Genomic DNA, 12,683 nt, shown 5'->3' on the forward strand with positions numbered 1-12,683 from the left:
ACTTTAAGCGAACAATTTTTCTTAAGACAATAATACTTAAAAAAAAAAACATTACAAATATATATTTATATAAAGAAAACCCCAATTATTGACAGAATAACAAATATATTGGATATTATATATCTGTATATATATCACTTACTTATTATTTTGAATATTAATAATAAATTATCAATAAAATATACCAGTTACTGATATCACAAATTTTTTTTTTCTTTTCTAATTTAAAATAAAAGTCAATTTTCTAGACATATTCCAAAGATTATATTTAAATATTTATAACATTTAAAAACGTTAGAGTAAATATTTAAATAAAAAGTCAATAATTGGGTCTTTTACTTAAATATTTTAAAATAAAAGTACCAATTTTTATACAATACTCGGTGATCTAATTAGATTTAATATTAATATTAATAATATATTTTTTGAGTTACTTATTACATAAATCACTAAGCTCTCTTGTACTTATAAGTAATTATTTTTTTTAAGACACAAAAATAATATATTTATAAAAAAAAGTTTATAAATATAAATGTAAATTTTTTATTATTAAATAATACCATTAAATACACAATAGTTTAATATAAAAATAGTAATTTATACTTTATGCACTTGTTTTTACTAAAGTAATTTAACAGAACCATCTTTAACTAAATGCGCGATAGCCTTATACTGGACAAGATGCTGAGATCCTTCTGTAATATTTAATTCTTCATCAGTTCCTGGTATTATCACACCCTCGACAGTTTTATTTGCGCGAATAAACACGTGGGAATTCAAATTCGGCTTGACAGTCAATTTATCAATCTCCAGTTCCTGAAATGTTCCCGGTAAATGCTGCAGAACGATGCTCTTTAAAAGTGTCTCCATGTTCATGGCCCAGTCTCTTGCAAATTTTAATTCTGCGTCTGATAAATAGCGATCGTTTTCACTGCGTTTTGCTTCTTCTTTGATAATATCGATAGCATATAATTCTATTTTTTCCAACCGCGTTCTTAGATAACTGGATATTAAATATCTGATGCGATCTATCTCCATTTTATGAACCGTGACACGCAAGTCGTCTTTGGGAAGAGGTTCAATATTTTTTTCCATGCAAGTTATGTGATGGAGAAGACAGTCTACGTGATCGGACATGTGTTTTAAAATTTCTGGAGCTGACTTTTCATTCTGCCATGCCTGGGTAATTTCCTCCAGTACTTCTGATACTGTTTTAGGTGTGGATTCGTCATCATCTGACTCCATTAATTCTTCTTGATTACTTTCTGACATTTTTATTGTTTATTAAATTAATTACTAGAACTTTTATCTGAAATTTAATAATAAAATTTTTAGTTTTAATTACTAATTAATTTAAATAAATAATTTTGCAATTTCTTACCGATCTACAAGTGGTTCCTCTTTGATATATAGGTTATATTTATTATTTTTACCGCGAAAATTATTTTTAAATGACTATCGATTTTTTAAAATATTTCGATACATCGACAATATGGCGCTTTGTAAAAAATAAATGGACAGGAAATTAATTTTTTTTTAATAAAAATTATGAGCGTGAGTGTACCTGACAATTATCAATTTTTTAAATTTTTAAATAAATAAATAAATTTTAAATGAAATAGAAATTTAAAAATGCGTATTTAGAAAATTTAAAAATCTACGCGCGCATTTTTTTAAATTTCATTATTTTAATTAATTCATAGATTTATTTAAAATTTATAAATTGTCTCATATTTGCTACATTTAAATTATTTGAAAATTTATTGAAAAATAATAAATATAAGAATTTATTAATCATAAGATTTAATTTGATACCTCACATGTAATTTCAGTAAAAAAAAACTGAAAAATGATCGACCCTGCGGACCAGTCCCGAAATTTTTGTTCTTTGAGCTCAGAAAAAGTGACTTTGGTATTAATCAAGAATTCAAAAAATTTTAAATAATTAACACGGATATTTTTTAAAAATTTGCTTACAATTATGTTCGATAAATTTAATTTTTTTCAGAAATTAATAGAAATGATCAAGATGTCACGTGAACTTTAAATTAAACCAGCGAGTTAATATATGAGCCACCCAGAAAAAATATCAGAAACTGAGAAAATATTTTTTAAACTAATGAACCGATTGCCATAACTAATGTAGCGATTATCAAAAACTACGAAGCCAAAAAGCCGGTACGAGTGTAAAAACGAAGAATTACAATGCGCACTAACTAACAATAAATACAAGTTAAAGTTTTAAAAAGCAGCAAATTCCTCAAACTGTAGAAAAAAAACATAATTACGTATTTATAAAAATAATTATTCATACTATTAAAGTTCAAGGACAAACTTATAATAATTTCAAAGTATTTTTTAAGCTACTTAACTTAAAGTCCGTCTATGAAACCATATAATGTGATATAATTAATAATTATAACAAGAAATAATTAATAAATGATATATATTTAGTAACTTATTTCATGACTGTAAAAAAAATTCATTAAAAATAAGTATAGGTGAGTATTTGAAGTAAAATGGATTAAATGTAGTTATCAAGTGATCTTGATCTTGTTCTTGAGGAAATAATAAATTTCTTATTTATTTTCTTTAATAAAATATACGAATTTATCTAGACTATAGTTGTTGATTAAATTATATGGTTTCAGTTTGGAGCACGCAAGGTGTCCTCAGGTATTCTTAAGTCCTCTTTAACTCAATAAACAATGTCTTAAGACTATTTGGAGACTTATACGTAAGTTGAAGTACATATATTTACAAGCGAGGATACCGAGGGGGGTGTTAATGTTAAACCCGGGGGTACAAATTGTCAGTACTTGTTGGACTAGCGTTTAATATTTAAAGAGAACTCGGACCGATAGGACGAGCTGCATCTGACAGTGGGCCATCAGCTCCGTCTTCCTTACCAATAATCCTTTCGCTAAATTTGTGCGCCCGTGCTTTAACACACTTGGATTAGTTTGTCTAGTTACAATTTTTTCCAAGAATTTTAAAACTAAAAGTAAGTATCCAAAGTTTATAAGCTATCACAGATCAAGTGTTAAATTTTTTAAATTTTTGTTCATTAATTTAAAGATGACAGTGTTAACGGGTCCCAGTTTTGCCGCATATGGCAGCGGCGGTGGTTGGTCACGAGGATCTGGCAATCAAACGGTAGTCGACAAAGTCCTACCTGAGATGCTGCACCTGGTTGACGCCCACTGGTATCAATTCCCACCGATGAATCCACTATGGCACGCGATCCTCGGCTTGGTAATCGGTTGTCTTGGTCTCGTATCCATTATCGGCAATGGAATGGTTGTCTTTATCTTTACATCAACTAAAAACTTACGAACACCAAGCAATCTGCTGGTTGTCAACCTCGCTTTCGCTGACTTTTTAATGATGTTCTGCATGGCACCACCCATGGTATGCCTCCATCATCCACCAGCAAGACACCTAAGGATTATTATAAATAAACTAAACTAAATTATTTATCTATCAGGTCGTCAATTGCATCTACGAAACCTGGGTCTTTGGTCCACTGATGTGCCAACTGTATGCCTGTGCTGGATCCTTATTCGGATGTACCTCCATTTGGTCAATGACAGCGATTGCATTCGACAGATACAATGTTATTGTTAAGGGTTTATCTGGCAAACCGCTGACTGTCGGTGGCGCATTATTGCGTATACTAGGAATCTGGCTTTTCTGCCTTGCATGGACTATTTTCCCGCTCTTCGGGTGGAACAGGTAAAAAATAACTGACTGATTAATAAGTAAATTTAATGACAATACTTATAGGTAAGTAAATAAAATTACAGATATGTACCTGAAGGCAACATGACTGCATGTGGTACTGACTACATCACCAAGGACTGGTTCTCCCGGTCATACATATTAGCATATTCGGTGTTTGTCTACTTCTTGCCGCTCTTTCTAATTATCTACAGCTACTACTTCATTATCGCGGCGGTAACTGCTCACGAGAAGAACATGCGTGAGCAGGCGAAGAAAATGAACGTCGCATCATTGAGATCACAGGAAAACCAGAACCAAAGTGCGGAATGCAAACTTGCTAAGGTAATTAATTAGTGATTAATTTAACTAAATGAACAACCAGGAAATATTTATAATTAATTAATTAATTACAGGTTGCTTTAACAACAATTTCCCTGTGGTTCATGGCTTGGACGCCATACCTGGTGATCAATTACGCCGGTATCTTTGAGAGTGTGACTATAAGTCCACTTTTCACTATCTGGGGGTCTGTGTTTGCTAAAGCCAATGCTGTCTATAATCCTATCGTCTATGGTATCAGGTAATTATTTATTAATTATTAATTGATTGATTGATTGATAATTAATATGTATTATTTATTTTAGTCACCCCAAATATCGCGCGGCATTATTTGCACGGTTCCCATCGTTGGCTTGCTCAGATAAATCCAGTGCAGGTGATGCTGTTTCAACAGCAACCACCGTCACTGAAGGTGAAAAAGCAAATGCATAAAATAAATACAATTAATTAAATTGAGGAAGTTCAATAATTATTGGAAATAATTTAAACAAAAATTAATTATTAAATTAAACGGAAAACTCGCAAGGAATAAAAACTCTGTAAGAGTTTATAATTTAAAATAATTATCTGGATAATTATATTTTTTAATAATTAAGAATTGTATATATTTTGTGTAATTATAAAGTGTAAGATGATTTATATTCAGAATTCAGGGAAAGTGCCGATCATCTAAAATAATTAAATTTAAATTAAATAATTTAAAAAAATAAAAAAACGTTTCCGTTTTTGTGAGGGTTCCGTTTTACTTGTGATAAATTTTTATAAAATGATGATCTGCGCTTTTCACCATCAGACACCAGTATATAATAAATAATTATTTATTATTATTGGGCATGTGTATCAGTGAGCGTTAAATTAAATTGAAAAAATACGAATTCATAATCGTTATGAGTTTACGATTTTTTTTTGCACCACAACTAAAATCGTTTATCACTTGTGCGATACAATGGATTATAATAATATTTTTTCTCGTTAATCTTAATGTGAACTGATGATTATACACTTGGTAAATCCTTACTGTTATGTGGCTTCATTGTAAGACAATTTAAGTGAATGTTCACGAGCCTCAACAACTGGCAATATTGTATCTGTCGTTAATTTTTTATTGTTAAATAAACCCTTCAGGCAAAATAATATATTTTTATTATTTTTTAAATCCTTTATACAGTAATTATTAATTAACAAAATTAATTAGAGTATTTATAATTAAGAATTGACAACTAAAAATATCACAGTATCTACAAAGAAATTAATCGAGAAATAGAGGAGGAAAATTAGTGGAGAGACAAGAAACTGAAAAGAAAAATTAAAGAGCAGGGCAAGAATGGGCGGAAAAACTGACAAATCAAAGAGCAAAGGATTTACAGAACAGAAATTTGATGCAGAATATGTGAAAATGAGAAAGTCTGTGCCATGTTCGGGAATGTAAGATAAAGAAAAAACTGGAAGTAGAGCTAGTAGAGAAATGAAGAAAATTATCTTGGAAGTGGAAGGAGGAAGTACTTATGAAAAAGTAATAAATTTACTTGAGGGAGAGACAAATGTGATACTAATTAATTACATTAGATAGGCTGGAAAAATTACAAGAGAAGAAGAAATTACTAGTAAGGATAAGAATTATGAGCATCAACAAGACAGTTCATAAATTCTAATTTATAAAATATATATAAATATATGTATATAGATTTATAAAGAATGTTAAAAACTGTAAAAGACTTTAAAGTTATACGGATGGGAAATAAAAATTTATTTATTTATTTAATTAATAATAATTATAATAAAGCTCGACAATAATAGCAGAGTATGAATGAAAATATTCAAATTGGGAAATAAAATATTTATTTTTTAAGAACAATTATTTAATTTTGTACAAGCTGATAGATTTGTTGATCAGTCGTTATTCAAGCGTCAGTTTTAGCTGAAGCGGTATCGCTGGTTTTTGGTGCTGGTGGGGCTCCGATACCCAGACACGGTAATTTCTCATGAAGAGCAGCGCGATACTTTGGATGACTAGTTGCGTAGACAAGTGGATTGTAACATGCATTAGTTTTAGAGAACAAAGAGCCCCAGATTGTGAAAAGTGGAGATAAGAATGATGCCTCGAAGACACCGGCGTAATTAATTACTAGGTACGGCGTCCATGCCATGAACCAGAGCGATACTGTAGTGAGAGCTACCTTTGCTAATTTAGCTTCAGCACTAGGTCCTTCTTGCTCTCCGCTACGGAGAGACGCGACGTTCATTTTCTTAGCTTGCTCTCTCATTCCTCTTTCATGGGCCGCTACAGCCTGTGTGAATAATTACGTGGTAATTTTGTTTATGTAAGCTAGTTGATGATCAAATATTTAATTACTGAATACTTACCGACACAATGAACCAGTAGCAGTAAATAATTGTGAAGAGCGGAGTGTAATAGACGAATAAAGAATAAACTAAAATGTATGATCTTGACACCCAGTCTTTTGTCAAATAATCAGTTCCACATGATGTCATATTACCTTCCGGTACGTATCTATTCCATCCGAATAGTGGAAGAAGTGACCAAGCGAGAGCTAATATCCAGACAACTGAGACTTGAATTATTGCTCTGGGGATTGTCAATGGCGTACCGGACATACCCTGATTAAAGTTAAGTAAATAATTGGTACCCCGTCAATAATTGGGTCTTATATTTAATTTATAAATAATTATTAGTAATTAAAATAAATTTACCTTAACAATAACATTGTATCGATCATATGTGATCAGTACCATCGTCCAAATTGATACACATCCGCACAATGAACCGAACATTGCATAAATATCACACATCAGTGTTCCTAAAATAATTAAAAATAATAAATAGACTACAGTATGTATTTAAAAAAAAAAACTCACCGAGTATCCAAGTCTCGAACCAACAATTAACGACCATAGGCGGTGACATGATGACCATCATCAAGAAGTCCGAGAACGCGAGATTGACAACAAGAATATTGTTGGGTGTCCTCAGAGAAGGGGTGATTAAAAAAATGTAGACGACACAGCCATTGCCAGTCCAGCCGAGTATTCCAATCACGATCATCACTATCCCAAGTGTTTTGTGCCATATGTGGTGCATCGGTGGATACTGGTACCAGTGCGGGTCGACCAAGTGGAGCATCTCCTCGGGTACTTTGTCCGCGACAGTTTGATTGCTGTATCGCATCCACTGTTTCGCGGCATGTGGTCCCATTGACAGAGCAGCGTGAGATATCAATGCAGCTCCTGATAAAGGCGACACTTCCACTGAAGCGGTCGTGGTGATCAGTGTTGGTATCGAAGTTGATATCGAGTCCATCGTTGACGTCACATTGTGTAGTACTGACTCCAATACCAAAGTCGTATCCATCTTTTAGTTAACGTGTCCTCTATCACTGGAAATACTCCGTGATTACTTTTTTTAAATTTTAGGTCATGAATACTTTGGTACTGATCCGGTGCGCAGCACAATCAGCGGAGGTGGATGCGAGCTTTTATAAACCACTGAAGCCGATGAAAAATTTTAATATCGTATTTAATATTCAAATAAAGTATAATTTTAAGTCTTGATAATCTTGACATTGAATTCGTTCTCTAAATCTATTTAAATATAATTCATATCAATAGTAATAATAATAACAATAATCGCTAGCAAACTGTCATATTTAATTTTTGTAAATGTCAATAAGTCTTTACATATAATTTCATTAAATTGTTTAAATTATTCATATAAATAAGATCCTATGGTATTATTTATTATACAATATTATTTTATTATATTAAAGTAAAAAAAATATATATAAATTATTTGTAATAAAATTTATTTTAGTGAACGTTTAATCTTACGAAGTTGCTGACTACTTCCTTCTAGTAAAGCTGCTTCTAGTTCCTCGGCAATGTGTAGCAAATTTGTGGCATCTGACTGGAGGACGATGTGTTTTAATTTTTTTGAATCGTCGGCATTTTTCAAGGCAAAGTCCATCGTTACAAAAGGTTCGCATTGTGTCAACATTGATCTTGATGCGATCTAAAATAACAAAACATTAAAATACTTGTTCGGTAAATTATTTAACTAATAAATAAATTAATTCAGTTAATTATAATAACTTGAGTTTCAAATCTCCACTCCATATTATGATACTCCGGTAATTTGAAACCAATATTTGATAGAGATGATTTTATTTCTGATTGTTTTGAAGTGTATAAATTACTTAGCAATGATTCTTTGTCATTAGTAAATCCTAGAGAAATTACTAGTTCTTTAAAATCATCAGGAGTTAACTAAAACAATTAACAAATATTAATTATTGATATTGTAGATATTGATATTAATTGATTACCTTATTTTTACATGATTCGATAATTAAATAAATTAATCCTTCGATTGAATGTTTGATATTGTCTGGCTCAACTTCAAGTTTTTCTGTAAATAAATAATTTTAATTATTTACTCTAGTTATTAATAATTTTAAATTTGTCTGACGTCTGCTACATTCTTACTTATAAAAAAAATAGTTTCGAAAATTGCACATATAATTTTAAAAATTTTCTACGTGTACATATTTAAAATTTTTTTTTTTTGTGATTGATTTGCTTGTAAAAAAAATCTAAAAATCGTTCATTAACAAAAAAAAATTATCTGTCAGTAATAAAATAAACTTACGAGCAGCATTTGTATAAAATTTGTAGTTATGTCCTTTTTGCAAAAAATCAGTGGATAGTTTACAAAAATCTTGAAGAACTGATAACAAAAAATATATTTACTTGTTAATTATAATTTTATTTAAATAATTAATTTAAAATAACTAAAATACCTTGCGAGGGTTGTGTAGCTAAAAATTCTAAATGATTTTTATGATCTTCATTCAATATTAATTTTGACATTATTTTTTTTTTTAATTATTTATTTACTTGTTGCATGTAAATATAAAAAACTCCAAAATATTTTCATTCGCAGATAAACTCTTTAGAATAAACGCTAGAGGCAGCACGTGCGTTCAAATTATCTTATCAATTATGGAGGGTAGAGGCAGTGCTGCCAGAACGTGCGATATTTTTACCCCCTCCTGCCATTACACTCCATGCTATTTCACCACGGGAAGGGGTAAAAATATCGCACGATTTGACAGCACTGGGTAGAGATATGTACCTTTACCCTCCATACTATCGATATTGCGATTTATTCTTCCACCCCCACTTTAGCAAAAATTTGAACGTTGTATACAGCGTCATCTTGGCAAAGATAAAATAAAAATATTGGCAAGAATAAAATAAAAAAAAAGTTTGAAAAAAAAAATAAGACTGAAAAAATCTATTTCTTTATTACATTAGTTAACAGAGAAAAAAAGTTCTCGGCACGATACGGCAGCAATTCGATTCAGAAAATATCCTGTCAATCAAAAAATTTAAAAAATTGCCAGCTACAATCACACCAATTAATTGTTACTTCTTAAGTTAAAAAATAAAATAAATGGAAGTACAGAGAATATAATTTATTAAAGGTCAAAAATTTAATAAGTAATACAGTTACAATTACAAATGGATGTATAAAAAATTTTAAACAAAATTTTTATGTTATTTTTTGTTTAACGTAAAAAATATTACATAGTAAAGTTGATAAATCATAGCACTATTTTTAAAAATATATATAAACTAAGTCTCTGTATCACTGTCGATTTCTTCTTACCTAAAGTTGATTATAAAAAAAATAAACAAACAACCATTCAAATACAAAGCTTAAAAATTACATTTACATTATTTAATAGTTAATTATGAATGAATTAAGAAAAAATACTGAGTACAATATCATTCGCACATAGGGTAATATACCCAGTATCCAACCTCTCTATATATTTTATTAACAAAATTATTTTAAGACAATTATATTTAATTTACTACTGATCAAAGTGCTGCCTGCTGATACTTTGTTTCAAATTTACTTATTTTTATTTATATACTTATCTATATGATATTTCATCACTAATTATAAGAATTATAATAAACGTTTCATTAGTATAGAATTTGTAAAAAAATTTAAAACTTTCTCGTGATGTATAAATGTATGAAAAATTTTTTTAACGGGGCTGGGGACTGAATAGTTTACCCTAAAATTTTTAAATTAATTTTACTGTTAATTGTCATATAACAGTAAACGGACGATCTTTTTGATAATCGCCGGTTCCGGAAGTGAGGTTCCCACCTGCAGTAAGTGATGATCTATGAGTGATATTTATCGCATCATTTCTCGTGCCATTTGAAGACAAATTTTCATATCTTCATAATCATGTACTATACTCTGTATTCTGTAAATAATAATTTCAAATAAATTAAATTAATAATAATTGTAACTGACTGTAATACGATAAAATATTTCAAATTAGGTAACTTACTTTTCAGCAAATACTTCAAGATCAGAATGGTCAAAGTTACCATTTAGTAAAGCTTGTTTACAAAAACGTGTAAGGCAAGAATAACATTTTTGTGACGTATTATCTTCATTATTCCATTCTGGTAAATCTTTAGTTATAGCCCACGCTGTAAATACATAATGTATCAATGAAGCCCAATGCTGTGACTGCAACAACTTATTTCCTTGCTCCATTAATGTTTTCTAAAAAAAAAATTTAAATAAATATCAAGTAAAAAAAAAATGTATTTAAATTACTCGGAGTTTTGGAGTAAAATAAATCACTATGCATTTTTAGTACATGGGGAGTTTGTTAATTTAGAGGAGTGATTTTGGAGTGAACTGGATTTTATTTCAACCCAAATTCACTCCAATTTAAAGTTTTAAAATTAAAACTTCCTTTAGGAGTAAATTTTACTCCAAGGAGATTAAATAAATGCAGTCATCCGCTCCCCATTCACTCCGGATTTAATCCGCGATCACTCCGTAATGATTAATAAGTATAATATTTAATTTTAATTTATAAAACATCAAAATTTAAATATTTATCGCACACTAAACTACTATTAAAAATATACATAAATATATATTCTTTAGAAATGTATATTAGATATATAGGGTAACCAGTCCATTAAATGAACTTGACCAGTGAATGACCTTTATATAACTTTTACCGACGTCATTTAGACTTTAATCCCAATTACATTAAAAAAATACTTTTTGCCGTTTGATTACCAATTTTAAAAAGCTAAATTCTAATTTTGTTGCATCCTTCTGAGGTAAAGACCCAGTACCAGATCACTCATATACTTTTATATCTAAATTTACTAAATATAGATATACAAATACATGAGTGATCAAGTACTAGTTCCTTGATCAGGTAGTGGGTCTTTTACCTCATATTTGAATATTTAAAAATACAACCGTTACTTCACTGGTTACATTCATTTACTGACTCAGTCACCCTATATATATTTTTTATTCTTTTTAACCCAATGGGACCAGTTGATGTTAACAATTAAAAGGGTAGCAGTAAAATCCCCTTGATATTTATATAATTTACATACCTGAAAGGCATCTAAATGTATATAGGCACGTATGTAAGCAGAATCACCAGCAGAAATAAGACTGCTGTAAATATTCTGCCTCAAAACACTCAGCCTCTCTTGCAGCGGACTAATATCAGCAGCAGGAATAATATTTATAATAACATCACGTAATTTACTATCAATAGACAATGTTCCTTCTTCTTGCATCGTCACTAAATTCATAATCATTTTAACAAGTTGTTCATTACTCAGTCCACGCAATCCATTTAATAAATTACTACCCGTAAATTCACTATCGCCATTCATAAATTTGTACTTTTTATCTGGAGTAGTCAGATGTGATTCATCATAATCACCAGTTAAATCGAGCCTCTTTTTTATTGACAAATTATCACGCATCATAATTGGCGATTGTGACTGGGAGTCGGAATTTTTTTCAGGTGTCTGATCCCGTATACTGTAACTCAGCAGACTATTTCTTTTGGAATCAGCTTCTGGTGACCATATTATTGTTTTACTGCGTCTTCCACGTTTCTGTATCACCAATTCATCAGGACTTGATGTTCCTATTGAACCCGAGTGCCATGGACTCCGATCGGTATTTAAATTATTGTTGTTTGGACTTGCAACAGGTGGTGATCCCAATGATACTGATAAACTTGTCATGTCTGGTATTACTGCTAATGCTTGCCGTAATGAACTACGACGTCTTGTTCGTTGTAAAAGATCAGTTCGTGTTGTCATCTTGTTATTACCTAAATACATATATAAATAAATCAGTTAAATAATGAGACATTTGTTATTATTAAATAATAGGTTATAGATGCAATAATTAGGTTTAAAAAAATCATCTTACCAAATAAAAATAAAAAAGTTTCAAAATATTAATCAGCTAAGAGGAAATACACCGCAATTACAATCACTGTTACTATTATTTTTATTGTGTATTATCAAATACATGTCATAAGACAACACTAGAACACGAACTCTTGGTCAACAATTATTCTGGCGGGAAAAGAAAAAAAAAATATGAGTAAACAATACATATACATAATTATAACCGTTTTATTTCTTTTGTGTGTGAAAGTCAATATGATGGTTAGATTTTTGCGCCGTCTACAGTTGGATTTCAAAATTATAAATAAAATGTCGATCTGACAGTGGCG

At 30.1% G+C, this 12,683-nt stretch overlaps 4 protein-coding genes across 4 annotated transcripts; 1 reads left to right on the plus strand and 3 right to left on the minus strand.

Moving 5' to 3' along the window:
• Positions 1 to 527: 527 nt before the first annotated feature.
• On the minus strand, positions 528 to 1,466 carry LOC103578128 (DNA replication complex GINS protein SLD5). The gene is made up of 2 exons (XM_008559088.3): positions 1,382 to 1,466; positions 528 to 1,309 (listed from the first exon to the last, which is right to left on the minus strand). Exon 2 carries the CDS (start codon positions 1,270 to 1,272, stop codon positions 622 to 624), a length of 651 nt encoding a protein of 216 aa, XP_008557310.1. The 5' UTR covers positions 1,273 to 1,309; positions 1,382 to 1,466; the 3' UTR covers positions 528 to 621.
• Positions 1,467 to 2,426: 960 nt separating this feature from the next.
• On the plus strand, positions 2,427 to 4,687 carry LOC103578127 (rhodopsin). The gene is made up of 7 exons (XM_008559087.2): positions 2,427 to 2,501; positions 2,652 to 3,004; positions 3,079 to 3,411; positions 3,488 to 3,735; positions 3,807 to 4,065; positions 4,137 to 4,303; positions 4,368 to 4,687. The coding sequence occupies exons 3-7, from the start codon at positions 3,079 to 3,081 to the stop codon at positions 4,492 to 4,494; spliced, it is 1,134 nt and encodes a 377-aa protein (XP_008557309.1). The 5' UTR covers positions 2,427 to 2,501; positions 2,652 to 3,004; the 3' UTR covers positions 4,495 to 4,687.
• Positions 4,688 to 5,851: 1,164 nt separating this feature from the next.
• Positions 5,852 to 9,059, minus strand: LOC103578126 (rhodopsin). The gene is made up of 9 exons (XM_008559086.1): positions 8,877 to 9,059; positions 8,726 to 8,803; positions 8,403 to 8,485; positions 8,170 to 8,343; positions 7,887 to 8,089; positions 6,940 to 7,382; positions 6,775 to 6,881; positions 6,427 to 6,681; positions 5,852 to 6,350 (listed from the first exon to the last, which is right to left on the minus strand). Exons 1-9 carry the CDS (start codon positions 8,944 to 8,946, stop codon positions 5,964 to 5,966), a joined length of 1,800 nt encoding a protein of 599 aa, XP_008557308.1. The 5' UTR covers positions 8,947 to 9,059; the 3' UTR covers positions 5,852 to 5,963.
• Positions 9,060 to 9,803: 744 nt separating this feature from the next.
• Positions 9,804 to 12,603, minus strand: LOC103578125 (uncharacterized). The gene is made up of 4 exons (XM_008559085.1): positions 12,374 to 12,603; positions 11,536 to 12,272; positions 10,452 to 10,672; positions 9,804 to 10,364 (listed from the first exon to the last, which is right to left on the minus strand). The coding sequence occupies exons 2-4, from the start codon at positions 12,259 to 12,261 to the stop codon at positions 10,292 to 10,294; spliced, it is 1,020 nt and encodes a 339-aa protein (XP_008557307.1). The 5' UTR covers positions 12,262 to 12,272; positions 12,374 to 12,603; the 3' UTR covers positions 9,804 to 10,291.
• Positions 12,604 to 12,683: the final 80 nt, after the last annotated feature.

Source organism: Microplitis demolitor, chromosome 4, assembly GCF_026212275.2.
Source record: "Microplitis demolitor isolate Queensland-Clemson2020A chromosome 4, iyMicDemo2.1a, whole genome shotgun sequence".
NCBI lineage: Eukaryota > Metazoa > Arthropoda > Insecta > Hymenoptera > Braconidae > Microplitis > Microplitis demolitor.